This window comes from Castor canadensis, chromosome 10 (assembly GCF_047511655.1).
Source record: "Castor canadensis chromosome 10, mCasCan1.hap1v2, whole genome shotgun sequence".
Lineage (NCBI taxonomy): Eukaryota > Metazoa > Chordata > Mammalia > Rodentia > Castoridae > Castor > Castor canadensis.
Genome location: NC_133395.1, coordinates 35,071,303 through 35,094,845, shown reverse-complemented (window position 1 = coordinate 35,094,845; position 23,543 = coordinate 35,071,303). Strand labels below are relative to the sequence as shown.

The 23,543-nt window shown below is 36.6% G+C and overlaps 1 protein-coding gene across 9 annotated transcripts in view; it reads right to left on the bottom strand.

Moving 5' to 3' along the window:
• The window catches only part of Klf12 (KLF transcription factor 12), a 580,787-nt gene that overhangs the window by 268,019 nt on the left and 289,225 nt on the right, over positions 1-23,543 (bottom strand). For 6 of the 9 annotated variants that reach the window (XM_074043232.1, XM_020179159.2, XM_020179157.2 and 3 more), the window contains one exon: positions 9,901-9,964. The exons of 2 other annotated variants lie outside the window; for them this stretch is intronic. In XM_074043232.1, coding sequence (XP_073899333.1) covers positions 9,901-9,933 — 33 coding nt within the window. In that variant the 5' untranslated portion in view covers positions 9,934-9,964. Of the gene's footprint in view, positions 1-9,900; positions 9,965-11,170; positions 22,864-23,543 lie in introns of those variants that run through there. One more of the 9 variants, XM_074043231.1, reaches the window with a different exon arrangement.

Here is a 23,543-nt window from a genome sequence, read left to right as displayed (position 1 = left end):
TTTGCCTACTTTGATAATATTTTTTAAATCTCTTCTGAAAAAATTTCTTTGACATCTGCAGTCTGTCACTAATCTGAAAGGCTCTAGCCCCCACCTGCTACTTCCAATGGACAGCTGCTGTCCAGGTGTTAACTAAACTGTATTCATGGCTTCTGGACAACTGCTGAGAGATGTACAGGTTGTAGCCATTTGTGTCACCAAGGAACTTTTAGCAAAACAGGGAGTCAGATGTTTCTGAAACTAGAATGTCAGTTCTATCATATGTGCTACAAATCACAACATACAGAAATGAATACTGCCAGGCTGAAAGGTCTGATGAATTCTCTTAAAGGTTCACCTAGCTTTGAAGGCGCATAGAAATACATATATTGTCATGTGAACCTGTGGTAAGAAATCTACTATTGGGAGATGAAGATTTGAGGTTATTTACCTGCATATTCCTTTAAATTCCACATATGACAAAAAATTAGGTTAGATTGTTAACATGAAATTTTAATAACAGCATTGCTTAATTTAGTTAGCAGACTCAAAATGATTTGAATGGACATTTTCTCTATAAAATCTCATGAAAGAAAAACCTATGTTGATTGACATGAATCACTATGAACTTGTGAATATGAATGGAAACAGTAAAATGAAAACTCCCTCAAAACTTCCAATCACACATAGATGACAATAGGGACACAAGCTCAGTCATCGATGTTCTTTCCATAACCTGAGGCTAGAAGTTAATTAATGGTTCCGTGAAGACATCTATGTCCTAAGCCCTAAAACTGCTGTTAGGCACGGGCAGATGGGAATGAGGTTACTAATGCAAATAAGGCTGCAATTATCTGACCTTAAACTACAGAGGTAACATGGACTGCTCAGGTGAGTTCATTATGATCATTATGGTCCTTACATGTGGAAGAGATGGGCAGAAGAACAGAAGCAGGGAGATGACAGTGAGACCTAACCAAGGCTTTGAATATAAGGACAAGGACCAAAGGACATGGGTGGCCTCCAAGGCTGGAGAGGCCACCCTACAGCTTCCAGAAAGGAACATAGCCCTGCGAGCATCTTAATCTTGGCTCCATGTCACCATTATGGACTTCTGACGGTCAGAACCCTAAGATAATAAACTTAGATAATAAATTGTGTTCTATGAAAACCATTGTGGTGATTTATTATAATGGCCACAGAAAACAAATTATAAAACCTTTTGTGAGAGTAAATTCACTTTGAAAATAACCCTCTTGCTGTAAAGACTCATGCAGGTAAGATACCATATTGAAGATTCAGAATCTATTGGCTCTTAACTTGAATATTTATAAGCCTTTTTTCCATTAGAGTATAAGGTATACTGAAGACTGAATTATATATGAGATAAATGATTGTACTCACTGAGTCAATAATTACTCATATTTTTATTAAACAAAATTCTGTTTAGAGAACAGTATGAAATTCTCACTAACACCAGCTTCAGAAAAAGAAAGCTATTTTAAAAAATTACAATGTACAGGCTGGGCATGGTGGCACATGCTTAGAATTCCAGCATGAAGGAGGCTAAGGCAGGAGCTTCAAGAGTTCAAGGATAGCCTGGGCTATGAAGTAAGACTGTCTCAAAAACTAGAACCCGCTCATAATAAGAGTAATAATAACATTCAGATGTGAACCACATCAAATAAACCAGACAGATAAGCTTCAATAAATGCTTTTAATTATCACTAATACTACAAGATTCTCATGAAATAAATAATTAAAATATTTATGTTCATAACATTTTTACAATCGCTCTTGAAATGTTCTGGCAAATATACAGACTACATTGATAAGATATTCTACGTACAATGACACACCATTTAGCTAAAGAACCTCTATAATCTAGTGCAAGGAAACAAAAATGTAGAAGTAAGGGAGGGGGGAAACAGCGGCAGAGGGAGAAGCAGGGAAGAGGAGCGAAAGTGCCATTTGTAAAGATAACTGAGTCTTAAAAGTTTCTGGCTAATACTGTTTAATACCATGACTGACATATCACATTTACCCTTAATTCCAAGACATAATTTTGCAGGGCATTTATGTGCCCAAAGTAAATATATTTTGTGTTTACTACTCTGCAACTTTTCTTACTTGTTCCATTTCTCCCATCCAAGTACTAACCAGGCCCGACCCTGCTTAGCTTCCGAGATCAGACGAGATCGGGCGTGTTCAGGGTGGTATGGCCGTAGACACTTGTTCCATTTCTTTCAGTCAATGTCACTGTCATTCAAGCTCTAGATCAAACAGCACTTTTGTGAGCTTTTCATAAACCATGACCCATCTGCCAGGGCTTTGTTAAATATATTATAGCACTAATCACATCAAATTGTAGTTCTTACTTGCCTATCCCTGAGCTGATGAAGACTAGGAGAGCAGGAAATAAATACAATTCTCCTTTGTAGCCCAATGTCTAACAAATAATAAATGGTAAGAATATTGTTGCTCAATTTAATTACACTACAGGACAAGAGTTGCCAAAATTCTGGTAATGAACCAACAATACATACACCAATTATCATAGCACAGCCAGTGTCTTCAAGAATTTTATTTTCTCCAAGAGAAAACGAAATGTGTCTGTTCTTATCAATGAAGATCTGTGAAGTCCCCACTCAGACCCTAAAATCAGTAACTATTATGTTAGTTCAATAGCTGGTTCCTACTTTACTAAATGTACTAAAAGGGAAGATAATATACAAACACTAGCCTGCGTAGCTAATTTTCCTGAAGCAAATTACACTCTAAACACAACTCACATGAGTTAAAACTCTAAAAAATGGTTATTTTAATGATTACAAATAACTACCAGGCATTATGTCTGTTTTAGGTTTTATCTGTCTATCGTTCCTTCAGTCCGTGTATCCATCAGTCAGTCAGTCAGTCAGTCCATCCATCCATCCATCCATTTATCTTTCTGAGACAGGGTCTCACTATGGTTCCCACACTAGTCTCTAACTCCTGTGCTCAAGTGATCCTCCCACTTCAGCCTCCCAAGCAGCTGAAAATAATTTTAAGGGACAAGCACTGTTATCATCATCATTCCTATATCACCAATGTGGCAATTGAAATATCGAATCAAGATTAAGCAGGGATAGAACCAGGACTAAAACCAGAAATCCAAGTTCAAAGCCATGTCTTTAATCATTACAGCAAGTTAAACACTCTCTATGTGTCTCTTAAATACAGTTAAAAGAACACTTATTATAGATGGCAATATATAAAGCATTTAATAGCTTTCTTTTACAACCCACGTATAGTGGATCACATCTGTAATCTCACTATGGATACTGAGGCAGGAGAATTGAAATTTAGAGGCCACACTGGGCTACACAGTAAGACCCTGTCTCTAAATAAGTAAGTAAGTAAGTAAAGTAAGTAAATAAGTACATAAAACCCACTGAAAACTTAAAAAGCAAATAGCAAGTTCAGGAAAGAAAAGGAAAGGACAAAAACTACATTTTTAGTGAAAGTAAAAAATGTCACAAATTCAAATTGCCAATCAAAGGGTGCCTGTAAAATCGTGTGATTCTGTGATTCCCCTGGGAGCCTGACATATACCTCCTCAGAACTTGAGCAAGACACAATTTTCTAAAAGTACAAATCACAGCTATGATAGGCCTATCCACTGACCTTCCAATTAGAACAGACATCTGGCATAATCAAGTGAATTCAGATCAATATCTCAGAAATCAGAGAAAGCAGTGCTAAGAGAGCAAGTCCATAAACAGCACATGTTACAGAGCCCAGCTCCCTCCACAGGGGGCCTACTGGAAGTGGCACAGGAAGACAGCAGCTCTTATCTTAAGGGACGTTGCAATACAGTGGAGACTTTGGAAATGTCATCTTTATTTAGACAGTATTTGAAATAACAAACTCAAATCAAAGATTTGGGCACCTCTGCCCCTGCTCACACTGTACTTTGGCCAAGACTGGCCCTGTGTAAAGGTGGGTAATTATCAGACAGCAGTCACCTGGGAACTGTCTATAAAAGCAGCAACTATTAAAGGCAAGAAATAAAAGTAAGCCAAAGGCCAGTGAAAAACAAACATCACAGGAAGAATTAGCCAAGCAAAAAGATTAAGAATTTAGATAAGTAACTCTTCATAGACACAGGGGGGGAAAGAAAGAATCAGACAAAATGATCTTTCTTTAAAAAAAAAAAATTCAAGGAAGCGGTACAGTGTAAGTTCAGGAATGAGTACATGGGTTCAAACGATAAAACAGAAGATAATATAGAAGAAACAAAAATAAGCTGACGCAGTCATGAAGACTACGGAAATGAAAGTCACTTTGGGAACAAAAAATAAGAACTTGACTGAAAACACAGGAAGAAAAAAATCTTCAGTGGGAAAGCCCAGTAAGTAAAATAAGTTAAACAAGAAGAGTACAGATGTGGAGCAAAGTTAGACACATTTTCACTTACTAAGGAAGAGAACAAAACAAGTATCCTTTAAACATAATTTTTAAATCTCCTGACATAAAAAACTGACTCTACTTGTCAGAGTTCATAGACAAGAGCCAAGAAAAAAACTGATACAAGATCTAATTGACAAAGTTACCCAATTTCTAGGTTATAAAAATAGTCCCTGGTCAATCTGGACAAGACCAAGGGGAAAGATTAGTTTGTTTTAATCTTCACAGTGACACCAAATGACAGATAACAGGAAACCCATGTCCCCACATTTCTGAGATAAATAGTAATACAAAATAGCTTTGATGACAACAGCTAATAATGAGAAACTATATTCCCATATGCTGTCTTCATATGTGTAGATGCAGTTACTTCCACCTTCTTCATCCCTCACTTCTTTTCCTTTCCCCATCTCTTGCCCACTGATCCCCCAGGCTATCGCCCATATGCATTCATGTCCTATTATTATTATAGATCATCATCATTTTAGGTCTAAGGTTCTACAAATGAGTGACACCATGCAATGTTTGACTTTTTGAGCTTGGCTTTTCTCCATCCACTTCCCTACAAATGACACAATTTCATTTTTCTTTATGACTGAGTATAACGAGAGGTAAACTTTTTAACGAACACCATGCACATGTTTGGAAGTATCACAATGAAATGCCCTTGTATTATTAATGCATGATAAGTCAAGAATAAAATAATTTTTTATAAAACAAAAAACATCAAAGTAAATTTTAATAACCTTAACTTTAAAGGACAGGGAGAAAAGGGAATTAGAAATGTCATCGATTTTCCCAACTTTCATAGCAAAATCCCAAAGATTCTATTTAAAGCCAAATTCAGTTATCTTGAAAAACAGAAATTATCAGAACTTAAAGTTTAGGAATTTTTCCCACCTCCTCGCTGTTAATATCATCATTTATTAAAAGGACATTAATTTGAAAGCAACAGACCCTTCATTTCAATTCAATTTTTTTCTTCACTACATTGGAAGCAACTGACAAATCAGTCTTTGTTAAAAATACAAAGTATAAATGCAGTCCTCTTTCTGTGGAAATACAAAGTATAAATATGATTCTTTTTCATAAAACCAGGCCTATTTAGCTGTATAAATGCACAACGTCACCGCAGATGACATCCAAACACTATAAGATGTTGTGAGACAGAGAGGTGACAGTCTTCGCATTTTTAAAATGCAATGCATCACCTTCTCAAACAAAGCTATTACACAGCAACAATTTTATAATCTTTCTCAAAACCTTGTATATAATTCTGCTCATTTCCCAGAAAATATAATGAGTCCCCAAAGTTGAAGTGACCTAATTGAGAATATTGTAATAAATACAGAGATGTCCCTACCAATCTATATCATTATCAAAACTATTGATTTGGTTCAACAAAAGGAAGAACCTGTAATACAATCATATATGTCTGGAAACAGGAAGAGTGCAATGTGAAGTAGGAAATGACAGGTGTATTCCAAATAATCCTTAAATAGCCAGCCATCTTACAGACGGTGGCAGTGCAGCAGGTGCACTGTAGAACACACGACCTGGGTGGGTGTTTGAGGGTGACTCCAGTTCTGAAAGTGTTTGCCTTTGTGAGCTAAATCATACAAATGTCATGAATGCTTGTCTCATGATATAAAAACAGTAACATCAATATCACACACACACACACACACACACACACACACACACACACACACACACACACACACCCTGTTAGGATTTCACAGCTTTAAATCTTTTTTACAAACATGTCCTCTTTTCTTTTGCCTCGAAAATATCTCTTGAAATGGTAGTAACAGGTATCAGTACTTCCACTTTGCAGATGAGAAAAGTAAAATTCACAAAGGAGAAATCATCAGTCCAAGATCACGCAGACCTAACTGCAGAGCTGAGACTTGTCCTTTTCTGATTCCACACTCACTGGCCAGGCAGCTGCCCTTCATACATACACTTACAAAAGCCCAGTGCTGACAGCACAATTCATTTACATGAACTGTGATGGTCCAGGCAGGAAGCACATGCCTGTGATTCTAGAACTGAGGAGGTTGAAACAGGAGTATTGTGAGTTCAAGGCCAACCTGGCATACATAGTAAGCCCGTTTCCAACAAAAAGAAAAGAAAAAAAGAAACATAAACAAAAAACATGAATTGTGGTTTTCTGAGCACCGATGGCCACTTATTTGAAAATGGAAGCTGGATTGCTGTGTGACAAGTAGGCCATGGAACGTCAAGAAAAGGAAATTTGATGTAACCATAGTGTACATATTCATCACTATGAAACAAACTCTTTTTCTATGGAATGAAAGAACTCTCAGAGAGGCTTGTTACTGTCCTCCTAGTTTCCAAAAACAAAAACTAAAAGTCACCCCACTGCTAATCTGGGTGGTTTAAGCATCTGTTCATCAGATGTAGTCCCAAAGTTTTCGTGTGAACTCTGGACGAGCTGGCCTAACGTATATACAAATGCATGTTTTGAACATCTGCTCTAAACCAGCTGCTGAGAAGCACCGAGCAAACACACGAAATGGCTGGAAAATCATGGAAGCAAAGCAAGGAGCCAGGTCCATAACAGCCACCATCTTCACAGGGAGACCAGCCGCTGAAATACATTGAGCAGTATATTCACCAGCGTTTATGCTGGTATTTGTGAGCAAGAAATAATGGATGACTGGGATCGTTTTAGAATTTATTTGATGTTTTCTAATGGCACCTGGTTTAGGGACAAACTCAAGTGCGATGCAAGTAAGTAAAGGGAAGAACTTAATGCAAATGTGGTTTTTTTTTAAATGAAAGAGCATATGAAGACCACTCTTGGAAGCAAGACTCCTGGACACAATAGAAACTGTACAAATCCCAAGTAGGCTATCTGCATTTTAGAACCTAAGCAGAAAGGTGCAACACAATGCTCTGTGGTTCGTGGCAAGAGTTTACCACCACTGGCAAACTGGAAGGGTATAAAAGTGTTTTAAGAGTCATATTCAAATCCCTTTGCAATTATGCACACTACAGTAACATTGCTTCCAATGGCGACATTTAAAAACTTCATCTTAATATTGACCTTGTCAATATATTTAAAAGATAGGGCACATAGAATTTCAGACTCTCCGATTTTCTCCCTGAATCAGACTTCGTTAAAACAGCAACAGATTCAAGCAGACTTAAGATCCAGCATCAAGTACTCTCTATTCTAACAAGACTGTAACTATGGATGAAAATTATGGAAAAAAAAAAGCAAGAAAAAAAATAACTCAAATGGACCAACACATTAAGAGAAATACAGCTTCCACCCTTATAAGGACTTTTGAACTTCTAACTAATGAGCCATGGGACATGGTCGTTTAAAAGAAATCACACATAATATATTATAGTTAATCATGATAATATTTTCAGAGTTTATCCTCAGGGAAAGTAGTAACACGATAATTCTCTCTGCCATCATTCCGCAGTTGTCAGCATAAAATTAGTTACAGAACAATGCCACTGCTAGAATTTATAAATTTACAAAACTAACAGTGAACCATTCAAACATGAAAATTTAATGACAACTGAATAAAAACAGAGTAATAACTATATCAGTGTCATATATTAAGGAGAGGGTTAAATATGCTTTGCATGGTCCTGGCTACAGAACATTTCCATGTTTGTATAAAGATGAAGTAAGAAAATGTAAAATTACCACATTGGCCCACAGCTGTTAAGGAACACACAGTTTTGAATTTTACAATATGAACAGAATTATCAGCAATGTCCTCGAGCCAGTTTATCTCTAGCCTGTAAAATCAATTGTTAACTTACAAGGAATCTTGCCAGCCAGTTAATAGACCACTCAAGCCAACCACAGTGGGAGCATTTACACCATGGGAATTGACAAACATCCCAAATCAGGCTTTTCCCCTTTCCTCTCCCCCCCGCCCCCCCAAACACACACACAAAAAGGACCCAAGGCAATTTGTCTTCGCTAAGCAAATGCATGCATACAGATGATACTAAGAAAATAAGGCGGGGCATTTTTGGTATCCACGTAAGTTTCCCTGGCAGCAGTTCTGAATTGAAAACCCATCTCTGAAAATTTTACAGATACAAATACTAGAGAGGTAAAACTTTAGCAGTGAAGATGGAAAAAGACAATTTTAAGTGGAAGACGGAACATGGAAACTTACTTGTAATGCACTATGAAAATGGGCTGGCAAAAAAAACACATGGCAGGACATACACTTATTTGAAAGTAGAGAGAGTCATGGGGGAAGGAATACGTGAAACTGCATGTGTTGTGTAGCCAAATGAAGAGTTAGAAGGCATGTGTGCCTCTGTATCAGGTATATTCAGCATAAAAACTTTATTTAAAAAATGGACATAATATACTATAATTTCCTTAGTATTACCATTGATTTTTATATCTACCTAGTATACAAAGTACTAAAACAGCCCAAATAACTACCACAAATAAAACAATGCCCAGCATTTGATTACCACTGAAATCCATAGGTTTTTCCCACACCTCTAACTGTGTCTGTCTGTGAGAAACCAAAGTCAAAAACTTCCATGGTGAGCCCATGTCTTTGAAGAAAGCTGCAACTCCAGAGCCAAACAGGACAGCAATTGACAGCAACTATGCATCATCCAGTGTGAGGTTTAGGACTATGGTTGTAAGAACTGGTGCCTATGAAACATAAGTTGGCTCTTTTGGTACCAGTGATAAGTTGTTATTAAGTGGTTTTCCTTTTCTTTGCTATTTTGTTTTTTTGCTACTGGGGTTTGAACTCAGGGCCTTCATCATGAGCCACTCCACCAGCCCTATTTTTGTGAAGGGTTTTTTGAGATAGGGTCTTACAAACTATTTGACCAGGCTGGCTTCGAACCATGATCCTCCTGATCTCTGACTCCTGAGTAGCTAGGATTACAGGCGTGAGGCACTGGTGCCCGGCCACCATTTTTTAATATTCACTTGAAAGTTTGTTTGTTTCGTTTGTGTGGTACTGGGAATCAAACCCAAGGCCTCATACACACTAGGCAAACAATAAACCACTGAGCTTCACCGCCCAGCCTAGAAAGCTAATTCTTAAAATAACACCTTAAAGTTCTGGAAAAGAATGTAACTTTGTTCAAGTTACACTTGAACAAAGACAAGCCATTTCCCTATAATGTCTTTATATCTAAGTTGTTAAAAAGAAAAATTATAATACGGGGGAGGAGCGCGGATAAAGGAGAACGATGGAGGGGTGAATTCAACTATGATATATTTTATTGTAAGAACTTTTGTAAATGTCACAATGTACACCCAGCACAGCAATGAATAATAAAAAAAAATATACACATATAAAGAAAAATTAAATTTTATAGATAGACGTGTGTGTACAATGATTGACCTATATCTCATATTCGGTCAGAAAGGAAACTATCAAATGAGAATAACTGCCCCTAAGTACCAAACTAGGGAATACAGTGTGAATAACCAACCTTTATTGTTTTCCTCTTCATATGGGTATTCATTCATCCATTTGACTTTAGAGTCACATTGATCCTACAAGATAAACCCAAAAAGATGTAGTGAGAATAAGTTCTACAAAATTGATAATGTTCTCTGATTGGAAGAAAAAAGTCTTAATCCTACAGTAATTTAAGCTCTTGATTACTGGAGTGACATGATAAAAACAATAGTTGAGAAATGTCTTGCTTCGTTGTTTATTTTCCACTTATTCTTTAACAGCCACATAGCGGCAAAATGTAGGAATGACGGGAAAGAGGAAGGAACACCAGCTATGACACGATGACAATGCTGTGGGTACAAGATGACAAAGTCAGAGATAAATATGAAGGAGGAATGAAAAGAAAGGGGTACGATAAGAGAGAAGGCTGAAGAAAAAATAGCAAAAGTTGTTGTATGTGAGTTTACTACAGGAAAGAGAATTCACAACTAAGAACTTTTTAAAGAAATGTTTTAATAAGGAAATGATCACTTTTCCCTTTACAACCAATACAAATGTGCAGAAGAATTAAAATGAATAAATTTTGTCGACTCCATGTTGGCGAATCCCCAAGTACTTTTATAAAAATTGATGTCAATCCATGTCACTTCTTAAAAATTAAAATAAATATTTATGCAGTTTGTAAAACGTCCCAAATCTCTAGGACAACTTGGATTTCACCAAACATCATTAAATATTCCTGGACTGGAGAATTCCGACTACAATAGGCCATTTGCCCCACTTGGATGTATCTTACAATTCTTTCTATTTATTCTCTCAGCATTACATAACGTGGGTCAGAATTTCCATCTCATGAGGAAAATTTTCTTTGGCATTCAGTTGAGCCAGTTTATTAGGCACAGTTGCCTTCCCTTTTTTTGGTTTGGAATTATGTTCAAGAGGGGACACGCCTTGGGATTCTGTGCCCTGTGCCAATGTCTATGTACCATAGCAATGGGCTTGGTTTCCTGTCTATATGTTTTCCACACATTTGGACAGAGCAAGAATTTTCTCACTCATAAGGCCTTAAGGGAAACATAGCAAAATGTTGATTTTGAAACATAGCAAACAAAATGTTGATTCTCTCTGTCTGTCTGTCTGTCTCCACACACATCAAAACATAACCCCTAATGTTGCAACATTCTATTAAAAAATAATTATTATACTGGCAGACCAGAAATATTCTCTTGAAATTCAGAGATCAATTCTTCCATTTTACATTATGAAACCTTTAAAGTACTTAAAATTCATCTAAGACACACCTTGCCATGCTGGCTCATGCCTGTTATCTGAGCTCCTAGGGAGGTGGAGATCAAGAGGACTGTGGTTCAAGGCTAGCCTGGGCAAAAACACAAGACTCTGTCAGAAAAAACTAAAGCAAAAAGGGCTGGCCTTTCTAGTTTTCAAAATATATCTAACCCAATTGGTCCCACTTCCTAGAGAAATGTACAAGATACTTCAAAACTGGCTTCAAATTTTGTTATTTTATTTTATTTTAATTTTTTGATGGTACTGGGGTATGAACCCATGACCTCAGTCATGCTAGGTAGGCTCTCTACCACTCAAGCCATTCTACCATCCCTGATTTGTGTTGGGTATTTTTTGAGATAGGGCCTCACAAACTATTTGCCCAAAGTGGCTCAAATTAGGGCCTCCTGATCTCTGCATCCAGAGTAGCGAGGATTATGGGAGTGAGCCACCAGTGCCCGACTCAAACTTACATTTTGTTTCATTACACTTCAAAATGTGGCTCTGTGGTTTTTTTTTTCTCATATTTAAATATGTAGTCAGTCCTCCATATCTCTAAGGTTCTGCATCTATAGATTCAACCAACTGTTGATCAAAAATAGTTAAAAAAAAAAATTTCGTCTGCACCAAATATGTATAGACCTTGTTTCTTATCATTTTTCCCTAAACAGTGCAGTATGACACCTATTTGCCTAGCATTTACATGGTACTAGGTGCTGTAAGTAATCTAGAGATAATTTAAAATACACAGGAGGGGGGTACATGGTTACATGGAAATACACTGCAATTCTATATAGTGGACTTCACTATTCTCAGATCTTGGTATCCATGGAGGTTCCTGGAACAAACCCTCCTCAGATACTGAGGAACAACTATACTATGATTTTAACCATATTAATGTTTCATCTAAAATTCTTCATAATAGATTGCAGTAATACATTAGTATTTGCTCCCTAATTTTTGTCTAATAATTTATGATTTTTATTACCATAACTCTTACACAACCTTCCATGTGAATCTTCTATGAACCAGGATCTCTGCTAGCCTGGATGATACCTTTGTGCAACCAGGAAAGATGTCTGCTGTGCACAGACACAGAGTCTAACCAGGAGGAGGACCAGGAAGGGGCACCCACTGTAGATCCCAAGCATGGTAAGAGAACTCCTCAGCCAGGCACCCTCTTCCTCCACCACTGTACTCAGCTGTGCCCACTACTATTTCTGCCAGAAGAAGGAAAAGCTACCACAATGCCATTCTCATCCTCAGAGTGTAAAAAATTTGAGGAGACCAGTAAACATTTGTGGAATGAATAAATGAAGCTAGTAATGAAAAACAGAAAAAAAAAATCAAATACACAAAGCTCCTTTCTACATATATTACCTAAGTAATTTAGGCTTTATATGATCTACATTATAGGGACAATTCATCTATTAAACTAATCATTAAATTATGTGAGCTATGCATAACACAGTATCACATATTTGGAATTAAAAATACCCTAATGCTATCATTTATTCTGAAAGCAGTTCTGTGAGTTGAACACTTGAATCTACTTGGTCATGATGAAACTGATCAGAGGTATATTTTAGATAAAGTCAGGGTCCTTATGAAATGGATATTTCAGTCCCAAGTTCTAGTACATGACTCTTCATGGCTTATCTTAGCATGTAGCCTTGCAATCACCTACAATTTAAATGCATACTTCTGTATGCTCTGAAGCTGGAGGGGGCCTGGTACAAGATTAATTTTTGTTTTCCATCATTTTGAACTCCTAAGAGTGTTCAATATCCATCTTTTGATGGATCACCTCCATACAATACTTATAGCAGCACAAATGAAGGTAAGTAAATGAAACAGCTTAGAGTTCTGTAGTCTCACCTGGCATCGGCTGGCTGGGTGGCCTTAAACAACTCATTCAGCATCATCAAGGCCCAACTTTCTTCTCTACAGAAACAGGGGCAATAATAATTCCTGCTTTGTCTTCCCTGCCTACCCAAGTGAAGTAATATTTATACAGTAATCTCTTAAAATCTTCAGAGCCATACATATAGGAATTGTTACTCTTCAACCAATGGCCAAAATATTTAACAAGGAAAAGAAAGATTTCCCTAAATGGCACCCAAATGACAGTACAGATGAATCTCTGGTTTTATTCATGCTCGGGGGCCTTAAAGTTGTTCCCAAATCCCTACCAAAACCACACCATGATAGAAAAAATAGGAAAACTGCATATTTCCAATAACAGCTATCCTCTCACCAATTTCCAAATTAAATGTACTGAGCTCTGCCAAATATGTTTTGAAATTATCCAGTAAATCTTCCCAGAGCACAGGCATTTTAAATGAAGGCCAGTGACCTCATTAAAAAGCTCATCACACATGGTGGTGGTACTCACTTCCCTGGCTTCAAAGAATATTCTCAAATGTCATTAGGTAAAGGACAGCAAAGGATTAGTCACATATTTCAGTATCAAAGACATGAGAAATAAGAACAGGTGTAAACCTCTATTTTGGAAAGAATTTTAAATTTGCTTTTAAACAAAAATATCACTACTTGGAAGCCTATGTGAGGGGTAAGAAATTCCAGTTTGTAGCCATTTCTTTTTGGTAGCTACAAGCAATACAGAATGGTTTTCTAAGTTCTTCACTTTCCCTTTTATTCTTTCTTAAAGTTTCCACACATGATCCTCCAGCTTCCTTTAGAATTGAAAGACAGTACACCCTGGATAACAGAAATGGCCTTGGCTATAATGAGAATGGATGCTGTCCACTTTAAGAAATAAGGAGTTGTAATAACTACTTCATGGGTACAGATATTATGTTAGTCTACGATAGCAGGTTGTTGGCTCTTCATAACATCTTAAGTGATCTATTAGCAAGTTCTCATCTTTAAAAGTTACTGTTTAATATATTTAAGTACTTCAAGACTGGGCTAGGTACAGTGGCTCATACCTGTAATCCCACCTACTCTAAAGACAGAAATCAGGATTATTGCAGTTCAAGGCCTGCCCAAGAAAAAAATCAGCAAGACCCCCATCTCGATCAGTTAGCCAGGTGTGCACCTGCTCCCCAGGAAGACATTAGTATAAGGATCTCAATCTGAGGTCAGCCTCAAATCCTATCTGAAAAAATAACTAAAGCAAAAAGGGATGAAGGCAAGGATCAAATGACAGAGCACCTGCATAATAAGCATGAAGCCAAGAGTTCAAATCTCAATGCTGTCAAAAGAAATGGGTAAATAAATAGATATAAGTAAATACTTCAGGACAAAATGTCCACTTGCTGTTAGTTCCTCTAGACCTGCCTTGATGGGTCTTTAAAGAGAGACAGAGAAGCACAATTTAGGAGTGTTTACAGATACCTGACTAGTCAGAATGTGACACTCTCTCCCTAAAGGTAACTTAGCTGTTCTGTTCAAGCAAATTGGATTCTGGTCCTTCTAGAGAAACCCCATTTGGAATTCTGTCTTCCAGACTGAGGTTCACAAATCACTGCTTCATTAACTGTTATCTTGTGTTTGCCAGTACTGATAAAAAAGAAAAAAAAATCAAGTAATAAAGATATACATACTCAATTCAGTTACCATAACCTTAAAAAACAATGAGGAAACTTCACGTGTGGGCCTTGTGTGACTAGCTCTGGGATATTATATAACAGGTCCCAGATTCCCTTGCCCCAAGTACCAAGGCTTCTACCATGTAAGTAGATTTTTTTTTATCTGAAGTTATTTCTGTTTCATCTGTCACAGTCAGTTATCTTGGGAACTAAAAATATTTGAAGGTTAATCTAAATATTTCTGGAGATAAATGCAAATCTAACTGCTATGTTTTCACAGCTATTTTGACTTAAAAAGAAGGGAAGCTAAAGACACAAAGCTGAATGCTTGTTGCTAAGTGACAAGTGACACCTACAGTCTCTCCTTTGAACTTTTACATCATGACATACCTTACTACTGAAAAAGAGACGTGCATTTCCACTGGACACACACTATTCTCTAGGAAGAAGCAAACTAATATTCAGATACTTTTTTTTTTTGGTGGAACTGGAGTTTGAACTGAGGGCTTCACATGTGCAAAGCAGGAGTTCTACCATTTGGACTAACATTTTGGTCTTGTTATTTTGGAGAAGGGGTGTCACGAACTATTTACCTGAGCTATCCTTGAACCATGATCCTTCCTATTTCTGCCTCCCAAGTAGCTAGGATTAAAGGCTTGAGCCACTTGCACCTGGCCAGATCCTTTTAACATAGAAAATTATGTCTATGTTAAATATAAACAAGTTTACATTAATACACATGCCTCTCATAATAAGATGATCCTTTATTTCCATTTTTGGTACAAATGTGCTATACTATTAAGTCAAAAAAATATCACTGTGGACATATTTTATAAACATACCCCTACTTTCTAACATTCCAGCCCTTCCTCCAGACCAAAAAAAAAAAAAAAAATCCCAAACATGATACTCTACGCCATCTCCTTGGGCTCATCAGGCAATCCAGGTGCCCATCCAGAAACTTCAGGAAATCCACTGGACCCAGAACTTAGGAACTGCACATGCAAGAATGGCATGTTTCACTTCATGAAAAAAAGGTGTGCATCATCATGGCAAAGGTCCAGATAGGAAAGGCAGACAGAACCGATGTCAGAATTAACGCTTAATGGGGAAAGAAGTGTTAAACAGGTGCCATAAGCCACCTTTTTTTAATTCAAGGAATACTGAAAAGGGAGAATGTCTATAATGTATACACCAGTCATTTGATAAATGTCTGTCCCATTCCTATTCCTACATTTATAATCAAGTACACAGCATCTCTTTCCATTGAAACTTTCCTCACAAATAAAAAGAGGTTAGCTGAAGTTCAGACCTTAGACCAAGTTTCCTGAATGTGGCAGTCATGACTGTGTTTCTTTTAGGATGCTCTGGAGATACAGAGAACTAGGATTCCACCCTACAATTTCATACTATGGTGTTCACAATTCATCCATTAAGAGAACTCAAAGATGCAACAGCAAATGGATTCAGGAGACAGGGAATTCAAAGGTCATTAATCACCCATATTTAATAATAATTCCCTTAGAATTCCAACGGGATGTAAATTGATTGAAAATTCTCCATTTGTGAACTATCCTCCCCTATTTCCAGTTTTATGTTTCCCTGCAATCATGCTTCCATCTAGGAACTCTTCATTCTTAGGGGGAAAAAGAGCCAATAATAATTAAGAAATTCAAAGACAAACTTAAGAATCAAGACCCAGAACTGGCAGAGTAGCTCAAGAGGTAGACTGGAGGAGTAGCTCAAGAGTAGCTGCCTAGCAAGTGTGAGACCCTGAGTTCAAACCCCAGGCCACTGAAAAAAAAGAGAGAATGAATCAAGATTCCATTTAGAATAAGGGATGCCTGGAAGCTTGAGCACTCATTTAAAAACAGAGTTGACTGAATAAGCTGCCCTTTTTCAAAGAGAGGAAGGAAATGACTCTTTTCATCTGTCCTCAGCTTTTACTGCACCACACCACATTGCTCTGTGCACCCTGTGAATAAATAAAGCCCCAAAGACAGTAACCAGAGTAAATGAATTAAGCACCTCTTTTACACATATTGTGCTCAATATAACGGTTTGAAAAGTAATTTATGCTCTACTTATGCTCAAGGATAATTGTCATTTTTTTTGAGACTGCATAGTCAAAAATCTGATTTACACTGCAAAGGATTGACAAGATAATTAAATTCTCCTTTGCATGTCTAACTTCTGTGATACAGTGTGTAACAAAATGTAACCATAAGCATGCAGCATTTGAACTACATGAGTAGTTACAACCCTGGTCACACACTTGTTTGCATTATCAGATGAAGAACACTGACATCCTTCTCTGAATCCCATCTATCAGGATGTGGTTTTTATCCATTATGTAAGAGACGATGTTAAAATCTTTGGGATTTCTGAAAAGCTGGTGAAAGGGCGACTACCCAGCTACGACTTCATCTCTAGCTCACTTCCCTACACTATATATAAGTAAAATGTGGTTGTAAAATGCATTCATTTTTTTAAAAAAAGCAAGTTTAAAATATTGAAAGCAAATGAAAACAATCATGAACACCTACTTGGTATCAATTAAAAATACTTGGACCACCCAACCTAAGATTTCTCTACTACTGCACTTCAATGGGTGTTGAGTGGGCACAGCTAGATGCTCAGGGAGGTAAACAGTTCAAAACTTTATAACTGAAGACCTATGACATACTGAAGAAAAATACATTGCCTTACTCAATATGCATACTTACTCAGCATACATACTTGGTTTTCCTACTAATTGTTGCCGTGTAGGCTTAATCTGCCAATGCTAAGCAAGATAAATCCCATTCAAATGCAAAATAAACAGTTTGCTAAGGGAATAAATTTATTTTCTAGTCCATCACAATAGTTGATTAAAATATGTTGCTCTTATCCACTTTTGAATTAATTCATGTGGAATAAAACAAATATTTATTAGATGATGGGAAAACATTCCATCAAACTGTAAAACCTGAGTAAGAAAACAAATGGCACACACTTGATTATGGTTGACATTTAAATGAAATTTGCATTCTCAAAATATTTAGCAATAATTAGAAAATATCAGATGAAGTACTTTTAAGATAATTTTATATTTAATTCCTTCACATATCTGAGGCCACAGAAGTTTTAACAAAAGTAAATTTTATGATAATATGAAAGATGAATCAAAGAACTAAATAATTTGTTTACTGACATTGTGACACAGTGATACAGAAATGAGTATTTGATATTTTTAATAAATCTTATGTGTTGCTGATGCCTTTACTGAATAAAGGATTTGATCAGCTGAGCTCAATACTCCATGAGTGCATTCTGACATCATGCTTGTCTGATGTAGCTTATAATCTTGCCATACAGAAAGTAATCGCAATAAACATATCACCTATTAATATTTTTCAATGATGAGCAAAGTAATAGACTGCTAAATGGATTGCTTAGCTATATGTTTCTCTCATAACTAAATACCGGAAAATCAAGATAATATTTGTTGAGAATGAGAAACAACTTATCAGGTTGATTCTTGTTTATAAGGACCAAAAGAGGCCCCTTTAAAAACTAGAAAATACTATACTTCAACAACTAACAGGTAATGAAAGTCACTTTTTTATAATAGTGACATACATTAGATTGTAAATATATTGTTATTAGCCCATCTGTACAGCATCCACAAGTCAGGAACCAAAGGCATGAAGAATCAGTCCCTGATTTCAAGATGCTTACAATCAACAAAGGTTAGCTAAACGTAAATAAGTAAAATAATTATAACAACATATACCATCTTTTAAATGATTACCTTACGTTTGACACTGACCTGGTAGGTATTTTGACATAGATTAATTAAATCATGTATAAAACATAGCAATATCAGTTATGTAGAATTGATATTCACATTTTGTAAGAAAAATAGCTGATTAAGTGATGATTCTTTCACCCACATCAAAATGCCACCTTTAATAACATCATAGGAGCTCCTGTGAAAGAATGGAACATGATGGGAATTTGAAGGAAACCAGAGGCTAAAAAGAAGTGACACAAAGATGAGTAGGATTATAGACATGAGCCACCGCGCCTGGCTTCTACTCTAAACTTTAAGAAATGTTCACAACTGAAATATCCTGATCTACATTTTAATTTGGATCTTTAAAAGAAAAACACTGGGCTTTTCAAAAATCCTTTAAGTTCTCTAACCTTATTCCCAAAGATGGCCACATATATCTTGGGAGATAGGGAAGAAACATTTCTTGCCTGAGAACAACTCAATTCAAATTTCTCACTGAATGGAATGGTGTCAGCTCAGTAGCAGAAGCAGTAGAAGTAGGAGGCCCAGCACTGGCAAATACTGAACAGTAATTTTCTGGGTGCTAAGTCTGCTCTATCAACCCCATCATGCATTAATCTGTATTCCTTACAACCTTGTGGGGTAGGTGGAAAACCGTTCTGAATTTAGACACAACTCACCTAATCAGCAGCAAAATCAGGATTTTCAATACTGCCAGTGGGCTCTTCATGTTAAGTAATATTGCATGATAATTCTGATAAACTTGGTATAGCCTCCTCACTCAATGCGCAAGGGTGAGGTGCCTCCACACGTGCAAAATACTGATAAAGAAAGCCAATTTCAACAAAAGAGTTTGATGGTTTCTTCAGAAAGACATTAAAATAATACAAAGAATTTCTGAGCTAAAAGCATACCTCACTTTTCCAATAAAGAAAAAGAAAATATATTGTAAATTTTAGATTTCATTTGAAATTTTGCCAATATTACCATAAACTCAATGATTTAAGTTTCTTCTTTATTTAGAAATCTATACTTTCCTTAATCATTATTTACAATTTTAGAGATTTTCAAAACTTTTGGATTTTTATACAACTTTCTCCAAGAAACCCAAAATTCATGAATTTAATAGAAGTCTTCCTTACCCATGCTTCCTCAAGGATTTCTAAATATATGCAGACACAAAGGGAATATAATTTTTCACACCACAAATGAACTTGTCTTTATATAAAATACCTCTGAGAATACATTTCAAAGGAATATTTCTGACCTGTGCTTGAGTCTGTTACCTAAAACAGCTGATTAAAGTACATAATTTCAGAAAGTAAATTATCATAATTTCTACAAAATGCTTTCCTCAGCTCACAGTATTTAAGTGTAACTAAATTGAATTAAATCTTTTTCTGATTCTGACGGTACTAACATGAATGCAACATTTAACAATCTCAAAAAATTAATGAAGAGCTTACATCCATCAAAAAAGACAGAACTGAGAAGACAGTTCATGTTTTCCAATAGTTAACTTTCCCCAAAAAAGCATCAGAAAGAACAATATTAACAAGGAAATACAAAAAACTGAAAAAACCCTAATCATATGTATTCATTAATTCTCTCACTTATATAGTAAGTGTCTTCGTCTACCGTTGGGGAATCAAAGATAAAGAACTCAGATAGCATTTAGAAAGCCATGGTGGCTTTGGAAAAGCACCCATAAATCTGGGAATGGTGAATACCAGCTATGCCATCTGATGAAATGTCACCTCCTCAGAGCCAGGGCATGCAGAATGAAAAACAAGTAGATGACAAGGTGCTGGGAATCAGAAACAGAGCTATGAAGTGTGCACATGGGTCTTCATTCAGCTTTAACTTGAAAAGAACATCCAATCAGCATGGAAATGAATCAACTGCACACTAGAGCAAGGCATAGCTACAGCTCTTTCAGAGAGCAATTTTTAGCCAAAATATTCTCATTTCCCTTATCACAGAAGGTTGCTGGTTGCTAACTTCTATAAGGGCATTTGTTTTAGTTTTACCTACAAACTATAAACTTCAACATGTTCTAACTTTCAAGTGCACAAAAGGAATTCTGCCATAGAGTACTACTTCAGCTATTTTCTTTCTTTCTTTGACAGTGCTAAGGATTGAACCCAGGGTCTTGTGCCACTATTCCTTTTAAAAGATTTTATTGAGGGCTGGGGATTTAGCTCAGTGGAAGAGCGCTTGCCTGGCAAGTGCAAGGTCCTGAGTTCGGTCCCCAGCACCAAAAAAAAAAGATTTTATTGAGCTCAGAGTCTTACCATCCCTCACCATATCTGAGTTCTCATCCCATACTGTTCTCCAACATTAAAATTTTCAGGGGGCTGCAAGAGGGGCTCAAGTGATAGAGCACTTGCCTAGCAAGCTCAAGGCCCTGAGTTCAAACTCTGGTACCAACAAAAAAAATTTTCAATTGATATTGATATCAATATCAATTAAGTTAGTGCTACTTAGATGCTGATATAGAACAATTTCCATCCTTCCTTAGTCATGTGATCAAAGCTCATTAAATCTACAAGTGTACATTTGGTATCACAGAGAACCTGCACCTAGAAATTCTCTTCCCTTTCATTGACTTCTCTGATTCTTATCTCCATTCTCTCTAACCATTACCATTAGATATATTTTCAAAATTCTAGCCCCCTACAAAGGGGAGATGATCGGCTCTTCCAAGATTATCCTTAATTTCAAGATGTGCTTTCTGTGTTCGGTATCTTTGGAAGTCTCAATTAATAAGCTCCATAGAGAAGCCCCAAATGAACACATGTAGGCTGAATTTCCTACTCTAACTCAAACTCAGTTCACATTTATCATCATATCACTTGTCTGGTATTGTAACATAACCTGGAGATTTACTATCAAGACTGCTTCCCTAATAAACAACAGCTTACCACCTGGTGAGGGAGACAGTGCCATTTTCAATAACCCAAATGAGGTCTTAATTTTTCCCTCAAAGAAAAAATCCTCCCTGCTTCTCATTTCACTCTGTGATGCCATCAACATCAAACCGCTGGAATATTACCTTTGATTTGATCTTAACATCTTCATTTACCAACATATAACAAAACTTTGGATCTTATTCCTTCCAGAACACTCTTCAAATTGACTTCAACGATCTTCCTCTACCACCTCATTTAGCAAATCAGATGCTAATGTGTCTACTACTCTAGTTTCTGCTCTTTCTAGTGCACATGACAAACCAGATACTTAAAAAAATACTTGAAATATTTCATTACATTACTCTAGATCTCAAGAATTTATCACTTCTTTCCAATTAGTTCTAATTTTTTTTTTTTTTTTACTTCCCTGAAGTCAGAAGGCAGAGGTTTCCTTTCCTCCCACTAGAAAAGGTTTCATCTCTGTCTCCAGCCAAGAGCCCCCTGCATTACAGGCTCCTCCACCAAAAAAAAAAAGAAGAAGAAGAAAAAGAAACTGTTGAATAAAATCAACACACTGTCAGTGTTTTAGAAAAATCAACCTCAAAATCTAGAAACAGAACAAACAGCCTTTAAAAGTCATTAACATCACATTTTATGCTGAAATACTGAAAGCTTTCTCCAAAGAAATTTTAAAAAAACAAGAAGAGGTCAGGTAGAGATAAATAAATTCAGGTTGTAACACACTTGTACATGGAAGCAATGCTAGGAATCTCTCTGTATAGCTATCCTTATCTCAAACTAGCAAAAACGCTCTCTTTCTTATTATTGCTTATGTTTACTCTTCAAGAAAATTGAAGAAAAGGGCAGAACAGGTTCTGCCTGGAAGCGAGGGAGTGGGAGGAGAAATGACCTAAACAATGTATGCACATACGAATAAATGAATAAAAAAAAAAGACACAACAAAACGCTCTGAAAACTGTTGAACAATACAGGGAAGTGAGAAAAGGGTGCAAAAGAGAAACAGAGGGGTTTTGACTGATTAAAAGTACAATATACAATATACAAAATACCAAGGCAAAACCCCACTAAAGAATGGACACTGGAACAATGAAGGACAGTAATGTAAAACAGGTCATATTAAGGGCAGTGTAACAGCAGAAGGGGGAGGGTAAGGTAAAGGAAGGCGAATATGGTTGACATACTTTCTAAACCTGTATGAATATAGAACATTGAAATCTGTTGAAATTATTTGAAGTAGGGGAAAAGGGTAGGAGGGAGAATAATGGAGGAGATGAATCAAACTGGGGCATAATACATATAAAAATGGAAATGTCACCCTGTTTAACTATCATATACTAATAAAAAAATTTTTAGAAAAGAATATTTGTTATTACGGTTCCAATTTAGCTTATACTGGAGGTCTAGCCAGTGTCATAAAGCATAAACAATTAAAAATTGTTTCAAAATATAATTGTCATTCATGGAAAACACAGAAAAAATGAAGATGCAGTAAAAGTATGAATAATTTATGGTTAGAATGTCAGAATTAATACATTAATACATTAATAAATACAAAGTAAATATACAAAACCAAGTCTAGATAAAAAATTATGCAAATTTAAAAGCCAAAACACATATAAAACATTAAACAATTAACACCTAAAGTAAACTTGATAGACGTTAAAAGCATCTATATAAAAAACAAAGCACTACTAAGAAAAATTAAAGATGTCATAAACAAATGGAGGGATTTATATGTTCGTGAGTAGAAGAACTCAATGCTGAAGTGTAATGTAAATTCTCACGAAACTGATTTGCAGACAATCCAAAACCAGTTAAAAATGTTAAGGCCTGCTGGGCTCCACCAGTGGCTCGCTACTTCGGAGGCTGAGATTGGAAGGCTAGCAGTTCAAGGACACCCTGAGCAAAAAGATCCGCAGATGGCACTTCAACCAATGCAACTGGGTGCAGTGGCATGAGCCTGCCATCACAGCTACGTAGGGGAGCTGAATCAGGTGGACTGCAGTGCCACACCAACACCTGTTATCCTGTCACAGCCTGGGCAAAACTCAAAACTCTCATCTCCAAGGTAACCAGTGGCTCCAGCGTCTGCCTCACAAGTGTGATGCCCTGAGCTCAAACT